The sequence below is a fragment of the Carassius gibelio genome, chromosome A13 (genome assembly GCF_023724105.1).
Source record: "Carassius gibelio isolate Cgi1373 ecotype wild population from Czech Republic chromosome A13, carGib1.2-hapl.c, whole genome shotgun sequence".
Taxonomy (NCBI): Eukaryota; Metazoa; Chordata; class Actinopteri; order Cypriniformes; family Cyprinidae; genus Carassius; species Carassius gibelio.
In genome coordinates this window covers 12,528,438-12,554,035 of record NC_068383.1, presented here as the reverse complement: position 1 = coordinate 12,554,035, position 25,598 = coordinate 12,528,438, and the positions used below count along the sequence as shown (strand labels likewise).

The 25,598-nt window shown below is 37.3% G+C and overlaps 2 protein-coding genes across 4 annotated transcripts in view; one reads left to right on the top strand and one right to left on the bottom strand.

Annotated features, from left to right (window-relative positions):
* The window catches only part of LOC128026185 (heme-binding protein 2-like), a 136,278-nt gene extending 111,183 nt beyond the window's left edge, over positions 1-25,095 (top strand). The window contains exons 2-5 of the mRNA XM_052613009.1: positions 23,771-23,909; positions 24,005-24,131; positions 24,502-24,670; positions 24,754-25,095. Of these exons, the coding sequence (XP_052468969.1) occupies positions 23,775-23,909; positions 24,005-24,131; positions 24,502-24,670; positions 24,754-24,928 (606 nt within the window). The 5' untranslated portion in view covers positions 23,771-23,774 and the 3' untranslated portion in view covers positions 24,929-25,095. The remainder of the gene's footprint in view (positions 1-23,770; positions 23,910-24,004; positions 24,132-24,501; positions 24,671-24,753) is intronic.
* Positions 627-22,209, bottom strand: LOC128026184 (coiled-coil domain-containing protein 85A). 3 transcript variants are annotated; one of them, XR_008186366.1, is made up of 4 exons: positions 21,589-22,209; positions 19,471-20,940; positions 2,687-2,744; positions 627-2,150 (listed from the first exon to the last, which is right to left on the bottom strand). XR_008186366.1 is itself a non-coding variant. In XM_052613006.1 (4 exons), the coding sequence occupies exons 1-4, from the start codon at positions 21,814-21,816 to the stop codon at positions 2,135-2,137; spliced, it is 1,263 nt and encodes a 420-aa protein (XP_052468966.1). In that variant the 5' UTR covers positions 21,817-22,209; the 3' UTR covers positions 627-2,134. The 3 variants fall into 3 exon arrangements, 2 of the variants coding, with proteins under 2 accessions (XP_052468966.1, XP_052468967.1); XM_052613006.1 differs by having other exon boundaries at positions 19,980-20,940; XM_052613007.1 differs by having other exon boundaries at positions 19,989-20,940.
* Positions 25,096-25,598: the final 503 nt, after the last annotated feature.

Sequence of the window (25,598 nt, the reverse complement as noted above, 5' to 3'; positions counted from 1 at the left end):
TCCTGATATGGGGTACTTCATGTTAATACAACAGTCAAAATAAGAAACCAATTAAACGTGTTTTACATAAAGAAGACTTTATTGTTTTCACATACATCTCTTAGTATAATATTTATAGATTCAATAATGCCAGTACATCAAAAATAATGATTATAGTTATTATATATATAAAAAACTAAGCCTTAAACTACTCTTTACTTTTTAAAAACATAAAGGTTTTATATATTAATATTTGTTCTGTTTCATAATCTGTCAGCAAAAATAAAATGAATCACAGGTAAATGAGCTTATCAAGTAACTTCTGCTGTTTTTAATACTGACAGAATGCAGAAGGATTGTTGGTTTGCGAGATGTTTTATGTTCAGTGATGGAACAAATATAAGCTATGAAGTCCTCTCAAATGAAACGCAACAGTACCCGCAACAAATGACTGTGTGGATTGTACTGTCAGCCAGAAGATGTTCAGTAAAATACCTGGTAAGAAGAGAGGCATGATGGTCTATGTAGTCCAGTGGGATGACAAGTCTAAGAGTTTTACCTTTACCTTAGTTATGGTCCAATAACCGAGAATATGAGGGCAAGCAGGTCCGTGCTCTAAAAGAGACACAGGGCTGAATATATATATATTTAACTTTTTCCTTTTTTTTTTTTTTTTTTGGTGAACCATAAAATGAGTTTGGCAATTTCACAAAGCATTGAAGTGTTCAAGATATGAGCTTTGCGAATGGGCTACTTGATTTCAGCAGCAATGAGGGCAGAAATACCAGACGCGAGAGGACTCAACACAATGGAAGCCTAAAACGTCTGGCTACACAAGTCTTAGGTGGAACAGCAGTAGCTTTCTATGTGCTTTTTTTACATCATACAACACTGCATCTACGAGATGTTGAGAGACGAGGGGTGTTTTAGGACACCTCCCACTTTAACTTTTGACTTCAGCGACTATAGATAGTTAAGTGTTTAACTACCGTACTTTACACATGGCCACAGTCAACGTAGTAAATCAAATGTTTTCACACAGGTCCTAATGAAAGCCAGGCAGTGATTGAGACATGATGTCATTATCTTTAAGATGTTGAGCTAAAAATTGAAAACTTGTGAGCTACTGACATTCAGTTTTGCTCTTTACCTTCAAACAGCTTAAGAAATGCCCTTGTTCTTAGAGACAAAAGAACAGATTGGTAGTAGGTATCCGCCTGTTTGTGCAAAATATTGGCACACTCCAAAAAAAAAAAAAGTTGTACAAATTTTCTAATTGTTTTTAGTAAAAATATCTAGACATCCTTAAATAAGCAAAACTGCATAAGAGATATTATAAGAGATCATAAACAGAATTTCCACCCTATAATCTCCTATATGATCTATTAAAGCAAGTTTTATATTTCATGCTATTTTGCATATTTTTATGTATAATTTTATATATAATGTATATTAATATTTCATGTTAGCATTGTATATTTTGTTGTTTTAAGCATTAATCTGACAACATTTAGTGAGGTTTATGCTTAAAAAAAAAAAAAAAAAATACAAATTGAGTGTGAAAAATAAAAGAAGTATGTTTTAGTATGCATATTCTCAGAAAACCAGCTTAACTCTCATCCTTAATGTCTTATGCAGTTTTGCTTTGTGAATAAATGCATCTTGTTTCTAGAATGTTTAGATCGTTTTTAACTGTAAAACAGTACAAAAGAATCATTAATAAAATGATTTTTTTATAGTGTGGATTGATTGTGTGTTTTGTGATCACTGTAAACAAAATGGATAAAAAACCTTTCATTCCCAATTTCAAACTTTTTTTTGTTTTGTTATGTCTGCTTCCGTTCAAAGGAGGTAGGTCTATTTTGTTGGCAAAAACAGATGAATAAATCTCCCATTTGGGAAATCCTTTTGGCAAATGTGTCATGTCCAGCTGTTTGAATCCTAAGGAATCCTTCCTCCAGGCCTCGGTTTTGCAGGGATGTGAGTTGTATTGGGAGACCAGCAGGAACCAGTGTGGAGAGGGACGGGGACAAGAGACACTTACTGCTGCTAAAACATCCTTGTCTTCCATTTCTGTCAGTGCAAATTAAATGAAAGCAACAGGGATCCTCTTTCATAGCCAGGGTTCCACCACTGGATCCGGTCAAGGCAATGGTCAAGAGGCATCAAAACTGTGGAGAGAAATAAGCATTTGATTAGGACAGAATATTGAAACTTTTTAATGTAAATATTTGTACGGAATGTATAGATTTCAGTCTTCAGAAACGGGTATCATGTAGTGTTTTAGTATGTATGCATGTGTATGTGTGTGTGTGCGTGTGTGTGTGTGTAAGAGAGAGAGAGAGAGAGAGAAAACTGATTTGTGCTCAGCAAAATGTAAAGGCCAATCATTCTAATACTATCCTGTAGGTTCAAATATTCTGAAATAAATCTGTGGCATCATTAAATAGTTACTTCTCTGCTAGTAACTGTTACATATTTCTTTTAAAAAATTTAATTCATTGTTGATTATTTTTTTATTTTGTTTTTAATTTGTCAAAAAAATAATAAAAAAATACTCGCCCCAAACCTTTGAATGTTAGTGTACTACACTCACCTTACAAACTGAAGAAATATTGGCATACTAATCCTCCTTTGAGCTGTTGTATGCATAAATAACATGCATATTGTACAGATATGCACCGATGTGTACAGATGTGAGTCTTACCTGTCCCAAAGCTTGACACTTCTACAGGAGTTGGTGCAACAGCCAGCCGATATCAGAGCTGCAAAGGAAAAGAATATATCGAGCACACATTTTAGATGGTTAATTTAGATACTACTGGCAAAATAATAGCTCTTCTAATAACATTATACTAATTATACTAATAAAAAGCTTTCCAAAACACACTGAGTTCCTCAGAAAAAGAGTGGGCTGACTTACTGAAAATGGTAAGTATTCACGTGCTTATAGAGCAGCTAATTAACCCACTGCTGCTAATTAACTGTTTTATACAGCCTTTTTATGTAAAAGGCCCAAGGCAACCTATAATTTATAGTTATATCTTGTCTTTGCATTTGTTCTGTTTGGCAAAATGGCAGCAGCAGGACTTTTATTGTAAAATGGATAATACAATTATTCAATGTGGCAAATGAGGTTAGCAGCACTGTCACAGTTCTGCACTATAAATCTGGCTGAGTAATAAAGATCATTCTTTTGAATCAGATCTTTTCGATGAATTGTTTGAACCAGTTCACAAAAACTGTTCTTAACAATTCATCAATGAATCAGACTGAAACTGTATCAAACTTAAATTTGTATTTAAAGCATTTTTAGAAATAAAATGTTAGTAAACTAATAAGTAAACTTATTTTTCCAAATTTACATCGAGCTAAGTTTTTGTATTTGTGTTTTGATACATTTCGACAAATAAAGTGTGAGCACTGTTGTAGAAATATTTAGTATTTATTAATATTTTGAATCAGATTGTTTCATTTTCATTTTAAAGTTTTAGTAATTTTGTTATGTGCTTTAGTCATTTCTATTCTTTTTTTAATGTTTTTAGCTTGACTTTTATTTCAGCTTTTCATATAATATTTGTATTTTATTTTATTTCAGCTTTATTTCAATTAAAGAAAACCATTTTAAATATATAGGTTTAGTTAACAATAACAAAACTGGTTAGGTGTCAAATAAATGAACACTTTATTTTGTTTCTCTTCCTTAAAAAGGAAGTGAATGAGCTAAAACAATGAGATTAATACTGACATTTAATTATTGAATGCTTTGACAGCCCTAGTTTCCACTGATCAGTTATTTTGATAAACAGCCTTCTGATAAACAAGACATTGATTTAGTTTATTGATGCTAAAACTTCAAATGCTGGTGTATTACCAAAGCCAAAGTTTGAAATCGATCCACTCCTAGCTTCAAACACTTTGAATTAAAGCATTAGCTGGATGCATAGATGTATACATACAGTATAGACACATTAATTGTGGATGCGTTTGAAGAATAAATGAGAAGGTCAAATTATAAAAAAAAAACAGCCTGCATGTTTTTGTCTTGTTAACACTGCTGTTTACAAGTGCACATGCCAAAAAAGAGAAAAGCCTGCTCTATCCCGTGTTACGTACAGTGTGATTGCACCAGCAGGAGGTGTGACCCTGAATGTCTGCTGATGAAGAGTACCTTCTGTCTAAGTCAAGTGTCACTTCTGCAGCCACTCTGAAGTGGAAGGACTCTCTCTGCCCCTCATGTGCTCTCTCTCTCACACACACACACACATATACACACAAAGCTTTAAAGGGATAGTCCTACTTATGTTGTTGCATACCAGTATAAATGTATTTCTTCTGCTGATCGCACAAGAAGATATGTTGAAGAATGTGGGTAACAACGGTTTCTGGTCCCAGTGGACTTCCCAATGGCTACCAGCAACTGTTTGGTTATCCACATTCTTCAAAATGTCTTCCTTTGTGATCAACAAAGGAAAGAAATTCAAACAGGCTTGGAACAACTTAAGGGTTGAGTAAATGATGACCAAATAAAACATTTTTGGTTAAGCTAGTATTCCTTAAAGCACCCTTGTGAACTCTGTATTCACATACACTTTACACACATAGAAACAGGTTAAGAGCTTTGTCAAGAGTCGAGCAAAAAGCAATTTGTTTCTCTATTGATTTACTTGGCTTAAAGCTTATTACAGTAATACTTCACTTAAGCCCAGGAGACATACGTTTAAGGGTGACACTGCCCACACTTCAATCTCATCTATCCTTCCATTGTTCTATCTAGCATTCTGTCCTTCTGTTATTCATTAGTTTGAATTGCGAGTATTCTTTGATATAAAGTGGTTTAATATAATATTTTTAAGTGTCACATTTGGCTTGTAGTTCTCATTGTTCTAATTTTCTACACAAGGACTGCAGTTTGATTTGTAGTAATCTGAGAATTATGATGGAAAATAATAAAGTTAACAATAATACTGGTCTTCGCTGTTGAATATTTAAATTTTAAGCAAAGCATTGTTTTTGTGTTAATATTTATTTAAAGAAGAAAAAGGAATTTTCTTGTTTTGTAATGTATATTTATTTGTACAGTATATTGCTGTGCTGGGTAGCCATAATCATAAACATTACATCTTTTTCAAGCCTGTAGTGAGAATCAGTAAGCATAATCAAACCAATGAGCTACCATTGCCTCAACTTTCAGTTCAATAAAAAATTACAGACATTTTATTTAAAAATACTGAAATGGCATTTATACCGAATTATTCTCAACTAGAACATTGAGAACTTCAATTGACTAAAATAAGTATGTATTTGGGTACAAACTTAGAAAGTGAATTATTTTACTGCAGAAAGATGCTGTTATGTGTCCAAATTTTGCCTAGACTGAGTACTCCTAGTCAAAAACTCTCATTTGATGAAAATTTCTGATCTATTTAAAGCCTAACAGTTGGCAGAGGTCCATCAGTGGAAAGTAATAACATTGTAATGGTGCGGAAGGGAGCAGAACAGCAGTAGAGGTGATGAATGAAGGTGCTTAAACCTCTGACCCGCTTCTGTATGTTACATTTGTCAATATCTTTATTAAACACCCCTGAGTTCAAACTGTCTCTGCCCTCTGCAGCTTCAAATGACTGCAATAAATTGTACACTCACAAACACATAAACGTACCGTGCCGTGAAAGAGAGAGAGACACAAATACTGGTAGTTAGTAGAGATGTTTTATGGTGCAAACGTTATTTCTAAATGTAAAACATCATGTATACAATGAGTGCAGTGGCTTGAAGCAGTTAAGGGCATCAAGAAAGAAAAAAGTCCATAAAACATACACACATACTTCCGTTCAATGTGTTTGGAGTACAAAATAGGCAACAATAAGTTCCTTTTTATTGAAAGAACTGTCTTTCTTTAGCTTGTGACCCTGTTCTTCAATTAAGGCAGTAACATGCAAACATAAACTAAAATGTGTTCTCAGGGATGCTGCTTGCATATAAAATATATTTGCATTAATGAAGGAAATACCAGTGCTTTCAAAACCATCAAAACATTTAATTATTGATTTATTTATGCTTAAGTTTAGGGCTTTGATTCTGCATAAATTAAAAGCCACATCAGAGCAGCTTAAATTTCAGCCGTCGTCTTGAGCTCCATGAGAATCAAAACGTCCGTGACACAAACCAAAATCAGGTTGCGTCTGAATTCAGTAAACAAATATATCATCCAAGATGAGTTTTTTTTGGATGATATCCATATTGTGGCCAGAAGCTACGGTTTAACTTTTAAATGCCTAATGATGGATGTGTTTCTTACAGATATGCAGCTTTTAGCTTCGCGTGATTTAACTGATGGACTGGAGTTGTGAGGATTATGTGTGGATTAATCTGAAGATTTTTATCAGTTGTTTTATCACCCATTCACCCACTGTTTGATTTGTTGGACCCCTCTGAGTACTACTGTGCAAAACACCTATTATCTACAAAACTAAGTTTGAATACACTTAAGTGGTCTGTGCTGAATTAGTTGCAGAAAATAATAGAGGAGATAACGGAGAATACACAGGAACAAGGCATTTCAATACAATGGCTCTTCGTAGGCGCAGTAATCAGCAGTGCATTGTTGTTCTGGGAATGTATTGGAAATGTCTGAGCAGCACTGCGGTAGAGTCTTCATTAATATGGGAGGAGCAGGTGTGCTCCAGCAGGAGATGCAGACAGGACACTGATACTCACTTTCAGACTCCGTGTGCCTGTTTGCACTTGTGTGCATGTGCTGTACATGTATATTAAAGTGATGAAGAGACAAGAGGCTGATTCGGTGATGTACTGTATGTTATCAAGTTGTATAACCAACCCACTTCTCTGACTCTGCTTCTTTCTCTTTCTTCCTCTTTTGTTTTTCCCTTCCTCTCAGCTGTAATCAGTCAGCATAGGGCTTCTCTACAGTCCCTCACAAGGTCATCTGGGCCTCTCATTAACAGTGTTGGGTATAGTTACTTTGGAAAGTAGTTAGTTAGGTTACAACATTACCATCAATTAAAAGTAATCAGTTATGATACAGCGTTACCTATTCATAAAAGTAACGCGTTAGAGTACTCATGCGTTACCAAAAATTAAAAACCGTTTGCAGCGGCTCACACACGACACACGACAGACATAGCCCCTGGCCCCTTTAAATGCACCTAGAAGTCGTGACTCCCGACAATGAATAACGTCAGTCATCCGACTAAATTAACACTGCAGAATAACAATAACAGGATAGACAGTCAGCAATCGGGTATTCCACATGGCGTTTTATTTATTTATTATCACAGAACATATTATTAATCAAAATTCGCACCTACCCAGCCCTGGTAGCCTAGGCTACTGTATATTATGAGCACCACAAGATAACTCCTGATTTTTCTTTAACTTTAAATAATGCAGTTATCAAAGTACAAGTATGCTTACTTGTAAACACAACCTTAAACAGGCAGATTTAAATCCATTTAGAAATGATGAACAACCAGCCAGCCAATGATCTAACAGAAATTAACATCTGCCTGTCAAACAAAAATGATAACAAACCGAATTAAATCCTTCACTGCCACACAGGCAAATGACAAATCGCTTAATAGCCGAACTAATTATTATTAAAGTGTCACTCACAGTCACAAGCCTAAATTCGCTTTAACACAGTCCTCTTACATTTACTCTTCAAAGTAGTGATTAAAACGTAGCGTTAAATTTGAGGTAGAATTTTTGGCGGTCGACAGAAGCTTTTCACCAACGCAGAGTGTGCATTTTACCGTTATGTTCTTTTCTTTTTCGTTGACAAATTGAAAATAATGTGCGTACTTCCATAAACCAAACGCTGTCCTCTCTGCTATCTTGCCGGGAGTTCGAAAAAAAAAAAAAAAAAAACCACACACACACAGGGTCAGGCGCAGGGCACAGACGCATCACAGCCATTGACTTTACGATCACAGAGCTTCGGCTCCGCTGATACTGTACATCCGCAGGTGGCACAGTAGACCTAGGACTACTGTCTGACAAAAAGCAGGCTGCAGTCGGGATTTTCCTTTCCTTAAAATAACGGATTACTTTTTTTAAAAAAATAACGAAGTTACTGATTACTTCCGCACGAAACTAACGCGTTAAGTTACAAATTTCAGGAAAAAAGTAATTAGAGTACTCTAACGCGTTACTTTGTAACGCGTTACCCACAACACTGCTCATTAAACAGTCCCATCAGCCATCTCTCTAACGCTCTCATCATCTGTGCTAGTTCACACTGATGTCTGGTTAGAATGAGAACAGAATGAATATTCCTGTGAGAAGCAATCTAGTAAACACACATCAATACCTCTCTGTCTCTTAGAAAGAAGCATGGGACATGCTTGCTCCAATTCCAGGCTGACATGTATATATTTCTTACATTGACAGTGTAAGATGTGATAGTCTAGTGGTATAGTTTTTGTTCAGCATGGTTCAAATCCAGACATTTTTAAACATGAACACTAGTGACCACCATGTATTTGAAATGTATGAAAATTAACATCAGACAGTTGAATTTTATTACCCAATATAGATTTATCATTTACTCAAGGTCATACTGGCTGGAGTCAAGGCTTATGCTCTCTGCTGCCATAGAAAAGTCAAACCTTTCATATCAGTGAATGGAAGCAGAGCGGAGAGTGTCAGAAAGGATAAACTAGCCTTGTGAGTCAATAAGCATGCAGGAACAATATGTTTCGCATCAGTCCACTGGACCTTTGGCCTGTTTGTTACCGGTTGAATGGAGAGATGATAAAACGGAAGCAAAAAGAGAAGTGACTGTCTTTGATGTCCTCTGAGCAGGCATGCTATTCTGTTGTTCAAAGAACTCTCTCTATCTCTCTCTTTCATACACACATACACACACAGCCACTATTGTAGACACTATTCAGCAATTACAAGGAGACAGCTCAGACAATATGACTACATCTAAATTTATCAACACACACACTCAGTTCTCTGCATATTATGTGCAGTATCGTTACTGAGCAGAGAAACTGGAATCCAAAAAATAATCCAAGGTGACATTCAGGATACATTTATCAATATATTAAGGGCCATTACTTCATTATATTCAAGGGCCCCTGGGACAAATTTCATGGATGAAGTGCAACAAAACTGATTTAGTTATTCCTAGTATTTTTACTTGTTTGAAGTGCACATTCATATTATTGTGCATCTCACAAAGCTCTAGATATATCGGTGTGTATTAAACTCCAGCAGTGTTGAAAGAACTGAAATCTGCATTTTAGTGATCCGAATTTTCCAGATTAGAAATTGTATATGCTAATAATTACAGTTTAATGTGAATCTTTGCAGAGAATATTATTCCTTTTTATGGCTGCCAGTTAACAGATTTAAGTGTTACAATATTTCACATTTATTTATAGTGTATTCTCATTGTTATTTATATTTCTTTTCTGTAGACCATTTTCTAACATTTTGAGCCTATAAAAGAGGTCCTTAGTTTAAAAACACAAATCACAGACTACACTGTAGGTAATACTTATGTCAGCTGCAATGGAAACAGTCAGGAGTTCAGAATCAGGTTTGTGGAGCGCATAAATATTAATGCTTTAAATGTTTTAAAACAAAACATAATGGCAGGGATTTATCTCAAAGTGAAAAGATAATGAGACGAGGAAGAATAACCGTTGGCCTACTTTACAAGATGTTTTGGGAGTAAACCTGACCACTATCTTAAACGCACAATGCTCCCTGCTATCCTTTCGAGGAATGAAAGACAATGAGCCATAACTTCCCACCTCTCCCGGGATCCTCGTCTCATACTATATTCCTCACTGGACAAGGTCAACTCTTAATGAGCTTCTTTGCAAATAAATCTGAAACCCGGACCCCGCTGACCCCAACAATTTCCTACAGGCAAAAGAGGACTATTTTTATAAGTGCATCTGCGTGAATGTTTTTTAATATCGTGGTTGCACTTTATTTTACAGTACATGTACTAATATGTACTTATAGTGTACTTACAGTGTATTTATCTAAGAAAGTTCTGGTAATACAAGGTACATGGGGTAGGGTTAGGTTTAGGGGTAGGTTCAGGGTTAGTACCTAGTTATTACATAGTTATTGTAATTACTATAATAAGTACATAGTATGTACATGAGGAACAGGACTGTAAAATAAAGTACTACCAATATCGTGATGCCTTTCGTACAGTGTTTGTACCATCGTGGAGTATGAAACAATGGGAAGACATCAAGGAAATCAGGTCAGGTAAGAGATTAAATCACAATTTAGGGAAAAAAAATGGGGATCTCAAATAGTTTACGCAATGTACTTTCCCTCAGGAAATTATACAATGATCACTATTCAGAGTGAAGACAGTCTGTCTCTGCAGCACACAGGAACACACTCTCCTAACAAGCACTGTAGAGAGTCTTCCCTGAGGACAGCCTTTTCTCATAGGTGTACAAAACCCTTATTACAAAGGAGATAAGGCATAGAATTCCTTGGCAAACAGTTTAAAACTGCAGTTTGGTGAAATGCACGTCATAATATGAGAATGAACATATATTGTGGCATATACATGCTCACACACTGGAGGGTGGGCTGCCCTATACTGACCCAGCTTCTAGAAGCAATTTCCCTGAAGCACCAGTGTTCCTCCTAAAACACAGCAGTGCTTCTGATTTTCCATAAGTGCTATGTGTGTCCCCAACAGATCTTAAGCACATGCTGTACTTAAAAGAAAAGAAACACCTCAGATAATCGAGTATCTTCATCAATCGAAACCATGTGCACACACTGAAAACACACAAGAGGGCATCTTTCTCCATACATATTCAAGTGCCACATTTTCAAAATGGCTTTTATGATTATTTTTAAATCAAGTGGAACCCATTTTAAAAGAGCATCTCAGGGCTTCCGTGTGGAGAATTTTGAAAGTAAATTGAAATTTTGAAACTGAAGTGCTAATCTTATCTGTTCAGCAAAGATGGTTAAAAATTATATTATATGGATTGTTCACTAATTTACACATCAGTCAAAAAATATTCTGAAGATAGTAGTACACAACAAGTGATTGATTTGGAAAGTACAAGTAACATAACAGAACATTCAAAAATGCATAATAATTAATAGCAAAATAGTGTAAAATAAACTATTCTTCATTACACTAAACAATTTTTCACAATTTTGTTTTTAGAATTGAATGGACACCTGGACCAGAAAGTTGGGGGTTTGAATCCTGTGTCATGACATAATTTGTCGGTGCTGATGGCCCTGTTGTTAGTGTGCCCACATGTACAGTAGTGCAACTGTGCTTCCAGTGACCCAAGTTTGATTACCGACTCAAGGTTCTTTGTCAATGGAGGCAGTTGTGACTTAAAGTTAGAGTCAGACTTCTGTGGGTTTGAATACCAGCACCTTATTATGTAGCTTCACTACGTTTTGAAGTTGAGTCTAAATTACCTTTCAATACTTCTCACAGACTTCTCACACAGCACTGTTTTGTATGTATATCTCCATCCATCCATTTTTTCCTCTGGTTTTGAAGATTGTAATTCCCTAATATGATCAAATATTTATGAGCACGAATTGAAAAAGAGGTCATATAGTGTCATTTAGTCCAAACTCCATCAGCGCATTATGAATTTTAAAATGCATGTCAGGCCATGCATTCAGATGATGTATAAAGAGAGCAGTAGCTCTGTTTATGCTGAAGGGAGTCCATAAATACCCACAGTTAGCTGCGTGCACACTGCCCTCCTCCCACAGAGAGCACTGCATGGTTTGAGGTTCCTCCCTGAGTATTACCTCTCTTATCTGCATAACAATTTCATTAATTTTAATGGCCTTACCAATTACCTGGCTCTATTGCCCAATTTCATTTTGTCTAAAGGTTCTTATATTGTCTGTGTGTGGATGGGGAGATGGGAAGCAAGGGTCTGCCTCTGAGCTGTGTGTTTCTGTCGGTCTCTTCCAGCTTCTATTGCTTCTATTACTGTTAACTGCATGTGTGTGCACTTGTGTAAATTACAGTCCACTCGAAAAAGTAGTTGAATCACAGTGATTGATTTCATCTGAGTGGGTTTTCTAAAGATTGGAAATAAAGTGTAGCCTTGCCACACTGCAGTGTGCCAGGAGGAGGAGCAAAAAAGAATGTACAGTATACTTATATTGCACACATAATGCGGGATGGTTGTGTAATATGACTCACAGGTAAGTCTGCTGTTTGTGCGTCATGGTGAGCACAGAGACCTTAAATAAGATGCAAAGACTTTAGGTTCAGTATTTTATTACACTAAAACCACACACTGGCGTCATTGCTGTGAAATATTATTTTCTGACTTTCATTGTACGTTTCATTGTCTTAAGACATTTGTTTTTAAATATCTTCTAATTGTTTTCCACAGAAGAAAGTCATACAGATTTGAAACAACTGTCATAGCCTATCACTTTGCCTAACCTTGTATGTCAAGATTGTGTGTCATTTTGTTGATTTAATCTGTGGTTCCGTTGTTTATTGTTAAGTTGTATACAGTATGTCCTCTGTCAACTCAGTCAACTCGAAGGAAGAAAGGTTAAGTATAAGAGCTTCAGAAGATTAAAGAAGAAGTACTAAAGTTGGTCTTATTTCACCATAGAAAGTGTACACAGCATGCTTCTTTCTGAAGCTGATTCAAGAGTGTCTTACAGTCTTTTTCTGCCTATGCCTAGAAATGTGACCTGGCTGTAAAAGCCAAAAGCAAAAGTGCAGTGCTTTCACCATGAAAAAGAGTTTCACCTCACTCCCTGTCCCGCTGTCTTTGTTTCTCTCTCAGTCCATCTCTCACTTTTCACTTGTATAGCACAGCAGTCTATTCCTGCCCATATCACAATACACAAACCCTTCAGTCAGCGATAAACATAAACATTCATAATAAAACACAATAGATCACTGTGATAAAGTCCATATATTTCCTTGAACTGAGAGCGGCTAACTTCTTAAAAATAACAGTGCGCAGCGTTTCTATAAAATAAGCATTTCAAGGTTTAACTAACAAACCTAGCTGCTACAAATGCTAGTGTTAGCATGTCTGCTAAAAATTATTATTACTCCAGGATGGTTTATGCTGGTTAGTTTGGTGCTGACCAGCTTAAACTGGTTGGCCAATGTAACCTTCACATTTTTAATATACTGTAAATGTTAAATGTTACTGTTTTTTTTTTTTTTTTTTTTTAGGACTTACATTTTGCTCTGTCTGCTGTCTTTTAAATAACAGCTCTGGATGGTCACTAGCAGAGCTGCATCAATGACAACTCTTACTGTGGCTTAAGCCCAGATCCCAAAGGCCCAGTGCTGCTGATATTAAAATTTATCACCAGAATTTACAATGTGTTGCTGTGCTTTCACTGTTATCGTTTAGCTTTGAGTGTATGGCTGTGTGAAGGTGGTGATTTGTGAAGTTGGGCACTGAATGCTCTTTCCTGACTGCACTATTCACCCCTCCTGACCATTAGTGTGAAGAGAGAGCTGCCGACACAGTGACACAGCCAGATACAATGAATGAGATTTAATTAGAGTAGAGTGGAACATAGCAAATATACAGCTACACACACAGTGAATATTCAGCATTTATCTGATCATTCCTTGTCTTGGACTTAAAGAAGTCATGCAAACACTGAAAACTGAAAAGGTTCTATCCATGAGCAGGTCATCGTATATAATACATCTGTGTGTTGACAGCAGTTAGTCTTTCCAGCTTGCTAATACCTTCCTACAAATGTTTATTTTAAATCTCCTGGCATCATCGACCTCTCTCTCTCTCTCTCTATATATATATATATATATATGTGTGTGTGTGTGTGTGTGTGTATAGCAAAAGCATTGTCATGGGTTCAGTTCTCAAAGAATGCATGGACTGAAAGAAAAATATGTATCCTACTGTTAAAAAATTTGTGGTCAGTAAGATTTTTCTATATTTTTGAATATTATGATTATATTATTATATTTGAATGTAATTATGCTCACTTTTATTTAATCAAAAATGCAGTAAAATAGCATTATTTTAAAATATTATAACTATCTAAAATAACACTTCTGAATTTAATATATTTTGGAATTTAATTTTAGCAGCTGAATTTGAACTGTTCATTTTTCAGCATCATGACTCCAGTCTTCAATGTCACATGATGCTTCAGAAATCATTCTGAATATGCTGATTTGGTGCTCAAGAAACATATCTACACTTAATATTATTTAAAAGCTATCCCTTTCATTTTAAGAACTATCCCTTTAAAACTGAAATACCTACACTTGCACTGACCACATATGACGAAGGTCAAACACCAGCTATTAGTACAGGCTTATGCCACTAGCCACTAGGTCAAAAGACTTTCATAAAAACATGAATGAACGCCTTCCCATGAACTGGACATTGAATTCTCCTAGAATACGATCTCCTCTCCAATGAAAGTAAACCTCTTAATGTCTGCATGTATTTTTCTTCTGCTTCTTTAGAACAGACACAATGTAAGGTTAAATGCGTCCCTTCAGGCTATGAGCCCTTGAAAGAGATCTGTAGATTGGGTAACAGCTCTGCAGGGACCCTGACCACTGCAAGGCCTTGTGTTCCCTCTTTCTAAAGTAGCAATCAATGGTTTTTACCTTCTGCCTTGAGCCAGCAGTAAGATAAACAGGGGTTCTAGGTAGAGAGCAGACTGGCTGATGCCCTCTCAGCATGAATTCCTAAAATTTTAGATAATCCCTCCATGTTACCGGACAGCACAGAGGCTAGTATTGGTAGAGATGGCACAGGTTTTCAGGGTTTCAAACACAAGGCTTTTGTTGGCACACTTGAACATCTTCCAGGAACCGGGAGAAATCAAGGGCTAAATCTGAGATGCATTATTTTCACTGAGATTAATTAAACTGTTATTGTAAAATATGGGCTCCAGCAGCCAATAATTGAAGTTGACAAAACCTCCTAACAAAGAAACTGACTGTCTTATACAGTCTTTGTATGTTACAGAGGCCTCTGTTAGAATAACAGCAAAGCAGTACAATGTCATTATGAGAATGCAGCTTATTCTTCCTTTCAGATTTCAAGATTAATGCACAAGTTAGCTTATTCTTGGGGGAAATGAACAAAAAGAAATTCTGAAGGACACTGTGGAAGTGAATAACACTACTGATAAAAAAATGATTCAACAGGCAGCAAATATGAAACTATTTGAAACCGTAAGTTATTTTAAACTGTAGGTCACAAACGCTGTATGTATTGCTCTGTAAATTGCAGTTTATGAAAAGGAGTTGTTCAATGCTCATTTTAGTTTCATTTATACATTTGCCAGACACCTTCATCCAAAGTGAACTACTTTGCACATTTTATCATCTTACATATTTCTTTGGAATTAAATGCATGACCTTAGCATTGTTAGCATCATGCTCTACTATTTGATTTTTATGTGTACATAGGGATATATACAGGGACAGTCCATGTCAGATCAGGCTGTTGCTAAGGCTGATTTAAAGAGGATAGAGTGTAATATTTTCATATTTAGAATTTAGAATTTTTTAACTCCCTTGAATTATTAATTATTTTTAGGTCAAGAGGTATGATTTCAAGCATTCTGATTGCTATCCACATACAAATTGGTAAATGCATACACTTGGTCACGTTTAACATCAGTTGAAAATGTAAATTCCAAATCGTTCAGAGACTGAGACTTAGGCAAAAAATATTTTTTAAATAATATCCTTAATATGATGGGGGAAAAAATACACATTTGTAAATGTGGATACCATTGGGCAAAAAGACAAAGGATACACATTTTTTGTCAATTTTCAAAATGGGAGATTTTAACATTTTTGTCTAGCATTATACATTATCTTGCTTATTTTGAGGGACAAAATTGTTGACTTGACATGGAAATATAGCTACTGTATATGTATCCTAATTTGACATGGACTGACCTATACTGTGATTGGTAATTACTGTACTGTATATCAAGATGATTTCTGTTCAGTGTTTGTTCAAATCTTGGTATAAATGCAGGCAATTCAATGACTCAAGTATACTGATATGTGTGTACCCATTGGTAAGCAGTTATTGAAAGTTTAGCACCAATTCAACTTCTCAAATTAAATTCAACGTTTCTCTATGTTGCAGCAGGAGAAAGCCTAAATCAATTGCTCACTTGTGCGCTAATGAGAGATCAATAAACACTGTAACTCTCCACTTCTACGAGTGCGTTCACCTATTTACCCCAGAACCTGTCTCATCAGCTTAGTTTTCTACACCACACGCAGGACATGGGAATTACTGAATGCCGAAGTCAGCATGACAACGAATAGATTATGGAATTAGAAATTGCACATGGCGATCACAGGGAGACTAAATTGCTGTCTGTTTAGGACACAGCTTAGCAGGATTATAATTTTTCGTTAAACCATAAAACAAGCAGACAGTCATTAATTATGGCTGAGCATTCAAGATCCGTCATTGGCCATGTCACAAAGAGCTGAGTAGATTTAATTTAGTACCAGGCTTCTGAGAACTGTTACACAACCCCTGGCTCACCAGCAAGAGAGTAAAAAAAAAACAGCTGTCTGATGCCAGCCGCGATCGCCAGGGCCTTTATCTCTTGAGAAATGAAAGGATAAGAAATGTAATTCCACTTAAATATCAAGGCAAGCAATTAGAAATGTATTCTGCAGATTGCAAATTAAATTACTGCAAAGGGCCAAAGCCTTGTACCACCACATCAGCCTGGAACTACAACGAAAGCCCACAAAGCATGAAGCGAGCAGTGCTTGTTCTGTGTCACATTACCAATGCAAATGCAGATGAACAACAGCATTATTTATTATTTACACAATGCATTGACTGACGGTCTGATTGATGGATGGTATGATTTCTCAACATCAGGCCCATAGCAACACTTAGGTGGAGACCCATTTAAAGACCTATAGGCTGTAGAGCAGTATTTAGGGAGAGGTCGGTCAAGGTCAAATTCAAGGTCTTCTATGGGTCGGGTTGGGATGCTTTGGAATGAACTTCAGTGATCAGAAAACAAATGTAAAGGATTTTTTAACCAATAACGAACATTCTGTAATCATTTATTCATGTAATTTTAAACCTGCATATATTATCTCTTCAATGGAAACCCCATTTTTTTCTCTACATTCAAGTCATAGAGGTTTGGAATGAGATAAGAGTGAGTAAATGATGACAGAACTTTTCATTTTTGGGTAAACTAACCTTTAAACCTTGTTTGCAACTTACCCTGAAGTTAAAGTAACTTCTGTAATCCTGTTTTTTTTTTTTTTTTTTAGTTTTCTTTAAACTCTTTATCAGGCTGTTTGCAGCTGTTCTTTTATAAGTTTATTATGTCTAGTAATCAAAAACTAAAAATAATAATTAAAAAGTGACCCAAGGGAAATGACATTCCTTCATTTTTGCTTTTATCACAACTCTTGACAGAATGATAAAGCAAGTTTTGCATATAAAGAGTTTCCATTGTAAATCTGGGGCGGGGGGGGGGGGGGTTATTTATCTTAAAAATATGCTTTTTAGACATTCACACAAATAGCTATAGAATTTTTTTTTATTATTTAATGCACTGAATATTAATCTGCCTACATCACAACCTTTCTGAACATATACTGTACTGATCAGAAGCTGATTTGCTCAAGGCCAAAAACATCAGAGTTACTGTGGACTACAGGTCACACCCCAGGAAGGGAGGAGAAAAAGAGAAATCTGACTGTCAAAACCTTCTTAAGTGATAATCCAGGCTGACTGGCCATAGCCAACAGGGATCAACTGTAATTCCATGCGCAGGATGTGACCATGTGGTTCCATGAATAGTGTTTTTTTTTTTTTTTTTATGTTATGTGCATTTATGACTAATTAGACACACTGGGGATTGTTAGTCTCTACTGAAATGCCAGTTTTAAGGGAGCTGGAGCATTAAACAGACTGAAAAGTGAGGAGATATGCACCAACCCAGAGCATCAGTGGAAAAATTTAATTGGATCTGCACTGTTTATTCTGAGGAAATAATGAAAGAACAAATGTGTATCTCAAGAAAAGTGAATGACTGAAAGAAGAGAAAGAGAAATAATACAATAGCTTATTCTCTCTTTGTTAGCTTGTGGTGTCAAAAGGCATAAATTAGCAGCAGGATGGATCTAACTACACGCTGTCTTGTACCAAGCTTGCATACAAGGACTTTGTGCACTCAAACAAAAAATCAAACCACAGGACATAAGATAAAAGTAGCTTCTAAATCAACCATCCAACTGCCAGGAAGGATACTTCAATGACTCATCACCACGTTTTTGTACAATCTAAAAATCCTTCATCAGAATAGCAGAACTATTTCTGGTTTGAAATATTCCGAGCATCCAACAAGCATCCATTTAGGTCCCATTTAATTTTCCTATTAAATGCAGTGCAAGGTAAACAGCACACAGCTTCAGGAAGAATCCCAGAGCCTTGGCAAGCCACATAACTCCGCAATTTTCTCCTCCAAGAAATCATTTGCAGAATATAGTTGGAGAGAATGCTACACGTCAGGAGGCGAGTCTGATATTTTGTTCTGCACACATTCACGGGGTTTGTCCTCCAAAAATGTTAATTGCAGCTTTTTTGATATGTTAGAATCGGTTCACAAAGCTATTATCTATTCAAAGCAAATTCATTTACATTTATAGCTATAGAGGGTTCACACCTTTTTTTTTTCTTTCTCAGTAATCTAGCAAAGTTTAATTCTGACAGGATGCAATAACTTGTATAAGAATTAGGTAGCTCAAACAGTAAAGCATGAAGTTAGCAGCACCAAGGCCATCGGTTTGAACTCAGAAATAATCCCACAGAAACCACCAGCAAGATCACCAAACTGAAGCTACAAAAATGAACAAGCATGACAAGACCCAGCTAAGATCAGTACCAGCACCTTGTGGGGTGTGTGTGTGTGTGTGTGTGTGTGCAAGAATGTTTTTTTTTTTACCACTGCTGTTTATGGAGTTTATGAGCCTTACGCTGAGAGAATGTAGGTCAGTGATGCTTACTGTAACCTATTCTGGGTGTGTGTGCATATGTAGAGTATACATCTATGTGTGTAATTCATGAGCATTTGTTGGCTGCAACATTCAGATTATGCACCATGGTGGGCCCCATTTACAACCGAATGGAGAATGACTTTAAAATTGCAATTCAAATCCTGATATTGAACTGAGACAGCAAACAGGATGCAGAATAGCAATTCGAATTTGAATTGCAAGTAGAATTAAAACTGAAATTCAAAGAATAATATAATTAATTGAAACAAAGCAATTTATTAAAAGAAAAGAAAAGAAAGGAAAAGAAAGTCTGACAAGCAAATACTTTGGAAGTTTAGACAGAGTGACTCATGGGAACATAAGAAAGGGGTGGTAGATAAACAGAAATGATAGGCCTTCTCTCAACACTGCTCCTTCTCAAGTGCTGCTGACTCATACTTTGCCACGCCACTCACCTGCGTGCATATGGCAAATACAATGGTGTCCACTCCTGGTCCTCCTGGGTAGCACTGTCTTCTGGCTTTTGTTGGGCCTCTGAGCATTTTGGTCTTTCAATGATTGATTACAGTGTTCCCTCAGCTGGGTTCCGGAGCATAAAAAAATGGCTTCGGAGGCACAGGTACAGAGGCTGACTGATGGGAGGCAACAAAAGACTGCTAAAATCATGGCCCTACAGGACCAAGACTGGACACCACTGACCTTTACCAGAGATGGGATGTTGTGCTCAAGCCAAACACTAAAGCCCCTGCTCTATCTGGCCATTGCCTCTCCTGAACTGAGCAAAGAAAAACTAGACAAAATGCAGGTAATGGCTGGCTGAGTGGTATGGTTTAGTGGCTGGCTGGGAATTGGGGCTTTGCTGGCTCCAGGATGAAGGATGACCATCCCCTTTGCGTATGGTGTACTCAAATGGGACTTGGTATATCTCATTGTGGGTGCTACAGCAGGCTCCAGTCGGACCCACCATTCATACCGCTATAGATGCTCCGATGATGAGGGGACATCTCCTCTACACCCGGTCTCTTCTGTGCCACCTCTCGGCCGGGGCTGCCAAACTTTCCATGCTGATGCCTCAACAACTCAGGGCTCCCAGATATGACACGGCCCTTCTGTAGGTGCTCCGGTGTCCCTGATAGAATCTGTTTGGGCTCTGGACTCCCACACACACTACCCATGCTACCCCTGTGCTTCTGGAAAAAGTCCGGGCTGCCAGGTGGCTGAGAGGACACCAGCAGGTGTTTCGAGAACTGTTCTGGGCTGCCTCTCTTGCCAAGTTTCTCTGGACTCAGACCCCGTAGGCCCTTATGATCTGGACTGGAGAAGGACCCACAGCGAGACCGGCACACTTGGGGGAAAGTATGCGCTGCGTACTCCTGGCTGGTGCTATGTCTGCGGCTTGCTTGCTCAGGACCCGTTGCCTCCTTCCCTGAGCCTGGCTTATGTAGGTGATCAGGACTGCCTCCAACTGGGCCACCCAACAGCTGCTGCTTATGTGTGAGATGGTCAGGGCTGTCAGTGCTGCCCGCGCTGGAGGTACTGCTCCCATCACCCACATCTCTTAGTAGGCCAGGCCCAGGACCGCTAGCGTGAGACAGGCTACTCTGGCTATCGATTGAATTCCTGCATCCAGCTGGTCCCCCGGTACCCACTGGCCCACAAGTACCTCCAGAGCCCTTCTCCTCATCCAGCATGAAGCACATCTCTCTCAGTTCAAGGTTCTCCCTCACCACTTCCTCCTGCCTCTGCTCCAGCTCTTTCAGCTTCTGCAGGTAAAGCGTCACCTCCTTACGCATGATTCCTGCACTGTAGCGGCCCAGGCGCTGCCACTCCCTCGAAACCTTTTTTCCTTTCTGCCGGTCGTCATCCAGAAAGCAGCAGAGGTCCCGCAGCTCCTGGTTGTCCTCTTGCAGCTTCTGATTCACCTCCTGGAACAATAAAATCTATGGCTCAACACGGATGTCTAAGAAAAGCCAGTTTGACCGATGAAAGTAAAGTTAAATGCAGTAGTCTACTGTACTGTACTGTACTGTACCATGTACTGCACAATAGAGAAAGATAAAGTATGGAGAACATAGATTGTAGACACATTGATGCATTCTAGTAGAATATTCTACAGTTTTTCAATATTTGTAGGCAAAATGAAAAAAATAATATGTGTATTAAAACTAGTAATAATATTAGATAGATAGAAAGACTTGCCACTTTACACATCTGGCTACAACATTTTATTTTTATTTTATTTTATTTTATTTTATTTTATTATTTATTTATTTATTTATTTTGGATAAGACAAGTGCAAAATGACATTTTAGAGGCAACCCAGATGGACCTTTAGCACCATTATACCTCATCATGGAGAACTGTACTGTATGTGCAAGGACCTATGTATTAGAAAAACGATTTAAAGCTGCAAAACCACGCTTAAAAAAAATATTAATTAAATAATTTTTAAAAAAGGTAATTTTTTACAGACATTTTTAAAACCTATTTTATACTATAATTTAAAGTAACCTAAGTGAAGAAGGGTTAATGCAATCGTTATTCAATGTCACCTGAACACAGGCTCGTCTTACCTTCAAACCACGTATTTCGTTGAGGTGCTGCTGAAGCCTGCGGTTCACCTCTCGGATGAGATTGCTGTGGTCCACTATGACGCTCATCTTCTCAGTTTCAGCTCTGCGGAGCCGGCGTACCAGGTCCTCCTTGCTCCATTTCAGAAGCTCCTCATCCGTAAGTTTGGAAAGATCCTCTGAGGGACCTTCTGCGTTCTTGGAAATGCTCGACTGGGTGGGCTTTTCCATTCTCCCGAGCAACTTGTCGAAGTGCTAGGCTATGAATCAAATCGCCCGCAAGGCCAGTAAAATCCTTTATTCGCGCTTTCACGCAAATTCCCTCTTGTTAGGTTCGAATTTTTGACACTACCATTCTAACGACAACTGTTCTGCCCATGCTGTCCCCTCTGAAGATAGGGATGCAGCCCTAGAGTACGGACTTATACTTCTCCTCCTTATGCACTTGCTGTATGGTTGGACCCTCTGTCTCTATGGCAGAGACCCTGTCTGTTTCCATCTGTCCGTCAGCATCCTGTCCAGTTCAGTGCGGTGCTGAACCTGTGGCCGCTGTCCGCGCGCATGAGGAAGGTGCACGGCTGGTCGCTTCTGTGCACAGGGTGCGTGACAGCCGCCTCTCAAATGGCCCCACTGGCTGAGTTGTGATTTCTCTCTCTCTCCGTCTCTCTTTATCTCTGTTCCGTCACACGCCCCCTTCTCTTGGAGACAGCTAACTTTTTGATTTTGGGCTCCACCTGGTGGTCATAAAACAAACTAACATCAATTTTAACCATTTACGCCATTGTCCATTTAGCATAATAATAATAACAATAATAATCATAATAATAATAATAATTATTATTATTATTATTATGGTGGTGTATTATGAAAATTTGGTGTTATTGATGAATTTGTGCATTGTATTTGGTACTTGGATTCTGTTTATTGGTGGCCTTATTTAAAAAACCTAACTGTAGCAGGTGTGTTGAAGAGACATATCTATCAATCGACAGACAGACAGACAGACAGACAGACAGACAGACAGACAGATAGACAGATAGACAGATAGATAGATAGATAGATAGATAGATAGATAGATAGATAGATAGATAGATAGATAGATATGTATTTACTATAGGCAATCTTTAAAAATGTCTGGCTTTTAATATTGTTATGGATTAAAATAATATAACATACTCAGTTATTTTTAATGTAGTGCACACTGGCACCAGACTCATTTTTTTTTTACAAACAGTTTGGGATAAACTGTTTGGAATGACAATATGCATTTATGATGATCTGTGTAGGTGGGTCTGTAAAGCAAGCGTCACAACACAGAGGTCAGTTTACAGAACATAACACTGTTTTGGAAAATGTGTTGTTAATTTGAACAGGTATTGTCTAAGAAGTGGGTCAGAGTACAGGTTGTCATCTCAAATTGTTCAGATTGCTTCTGGAAGCAGAGGCATCTTTATTAGGACAATATGTGTTACCTTATACCTCACTCAAACTTACCTAGTAATAAACTGCATTTGTGCACATTATTAATATCTATTTCTTGTTAAGCTTCTTCCCTCTAAAAGTGAAAATGAAAGCAATTTAGACATCTCACCAGAGCCAACATTTAAATATCATGAAAGTTTATGATTTATGAAAGGATATGTGGTGAGCGTGCTGAACTGCTTTCATTATGAAAATTATTTCATGATTAGGGCTGGAAGAACACTGCATGGATCACTTTCAAGGAAATTATTGGCTCATTCAGGTTGAGCTCCTCTTCAACCTACCAGTTTTATTTTGAATTAAAGATCCAAATTATTTATGAGGAAATATTCAGACATTAAGCAAGCCCTAACTTTACCTGTTTAGTCGGTTTAATAATAAGATTCAAACACACAAATGTAAGTCATCATTCATTAAATGCTTTGTAATGCTTCCCTGGAGTTTATAGTATATAATTTTTTGTGCCTTATTAATTTTAATTGCATGGGAAAGGTCTACTCTTCTTTTACATTTTCCCTTTGTGTTTCACGGAAGAAAGAAAACCTGTACTCTACTGTAGCAGGTTAATTGATTTCCTAGTGTCATACTAGATGGTAGTTTAGTGGCGATGGGAGGGAGAGTTCCGTGAAATGTAGAGGGGTGTGTCTATGATGAGGAAAACACCATACACAAACAGCCTGTGACAACATTTTTCATCTTGCAGTGCGATGGCGAGGACTCTACTTTCCATTCTGTGTCTCCTGGTTGGACTTGTATGTTTCCCAAGTACAGGATGTTGGGAAGCACCCTGGTTCTGTCATGGACGTGAGTGTCCCGTGTACACTGTGGTGCAACAGTATGAGGTAGGCAGACGATTTTTGTTTTGTCATTAGGGATATTTCATATTTGGTCTATTCTATGTTAAATATGTATATTATTGTGTTAATAATACATAAAGGGATTTGAGGAGCGCAATTATGAAGTGAGCCATTGGATTACCACTGATGTTGCGAGTTCCAGCAACAGTGATTTAAAAGATGGCTTTTGGAAATTGTATTATTTCAATCAAGGGCAAAACAGCGAGAGTAAGTACGCTACACTGGTAACACTTTACAGTAAGGTCTCATTTGTTAACATTAGTTAATGCATTAGTTAACATAGAAGTAATACTGTACACTATTTAAGCATTTATTGACCTTTTATAGTGTTAGTTTATACAGATTGGCCACTGTTTGTTCATAATAGTTCACAGTGTTTTAGTCGATGTACAAAAATAACATTAACTCATATTTATAAATGCTATAAAAGTATTGTTTATTTTTAGTTCATGTTAACTAGTGTTACTGCTACACCAAACTCATGGTGCTGAATATTCACATTTGACGTTTTATAAACATTCCAGACTGGTAATCATATTTTAACAATGTCATTTTATAATTAAATTTTACTTGTCAGATAAGGAGATTGCTATGACCAGGCCTGTGGTGGTCTCTGTGAAGGAAGCTGATTTTACGGGGGAGCGACAGGTGTCTATTTCCGTCTTTCAGTCTGACGCGGACATCCCTGAGCCTAACGATAATACCATCAGAAAAACAGTCATACCAGGCGGTACTGTCTACGTCAGGTTAGTTATTGTATAAAGGATGACAGTCAAAAACTGTTTGACTTTTTCTCATTTAATCATTCTCTCTTTGCTGGTCATTACAGGTCATTTAGTGGTGTGGCATCTGATGAAGACGCATTAGAGAATGTGCAGCAGCTTAGGGAGGACCTCAGGGCTGCAGGAAAGGTGTTTGTTGAAAACAGATATGATGCAGCTGGATATGATGCACCATGGGATTTGATCAACAGGCATAATGAAGTTTGGGTTCGTGCACCCTGAGGACTTGCAGATCTTGAAAGTTCTGTTCCTCATTCCTATGGTGTAGCCTCTTTTTACTTTCAAGTCCCAGTCAACTGAAGATTTCCTTGCATATCATATGTTAACATGGTGTTGCAATCTTAAACAATGTATTAATGTTTCGTTTGTGCAATAAAAGTGTTGAAGCACTTTGTAGTTCTTTGACAGGATTATAAACTGGTTTTTAGGAATGTGACGTCTGTCATCTACATCTGTAGGTTAAGGTAGGTTTACACTGAAATTGCAGTTGAATTTTACTGCTTTGACAATAAAACTTTTGATCTCTTTATTCAAATTTTTTTTTTCTTTTTTATTATACAGTATATTGAATGTAAGCCATTCTATTTTTCAGTTTAAGACACTGTATCTAATTAATTCACCCACATTTATGGACTGAATAAATGATTGAGAACTGTGTAAAATAAATGTATTCCAATAAGAAGATGATACATATTAAGACCTAGAAAAGAAACTGAAACCTGATACAGAAAATACAGAAAGTTTCCAAAATACAAAAGAGAAGCAGGTTTAGGAATGATCTGAATGGGAAAATGTGCTTAGCTTTTGGTCATGTTACTAGAAACTCCAGCCATTTAAACTGGTCTAACTAGTGATCCAGAACATCCCTTAAGCTGTTAATTAAACTATTTGA

Coding starts and splice junctions, on each gene's coding strand:
- LOC128026184 (XM_052613006.1), bottom strand. CDS start 21,816: ATGGAAAAGCCCACCCAGTCGAGCATTTCCAAGAACGCAGAAGGTCCC. Junction 20,941..21,588: donor ACGAAATACGTGGTTTGAAG/GTAAGACGAGCC, acceptor TTATTGTTCCAG/GAGGTGAATCAGAAGCTGCA. Junction 2,745..19,979: donor CATCTATAGCGGTATGAATG/GTGGGTCCGACT, acceptor TTTCCTTTGCAG/CTCTGATATCGGCTGGCTGT.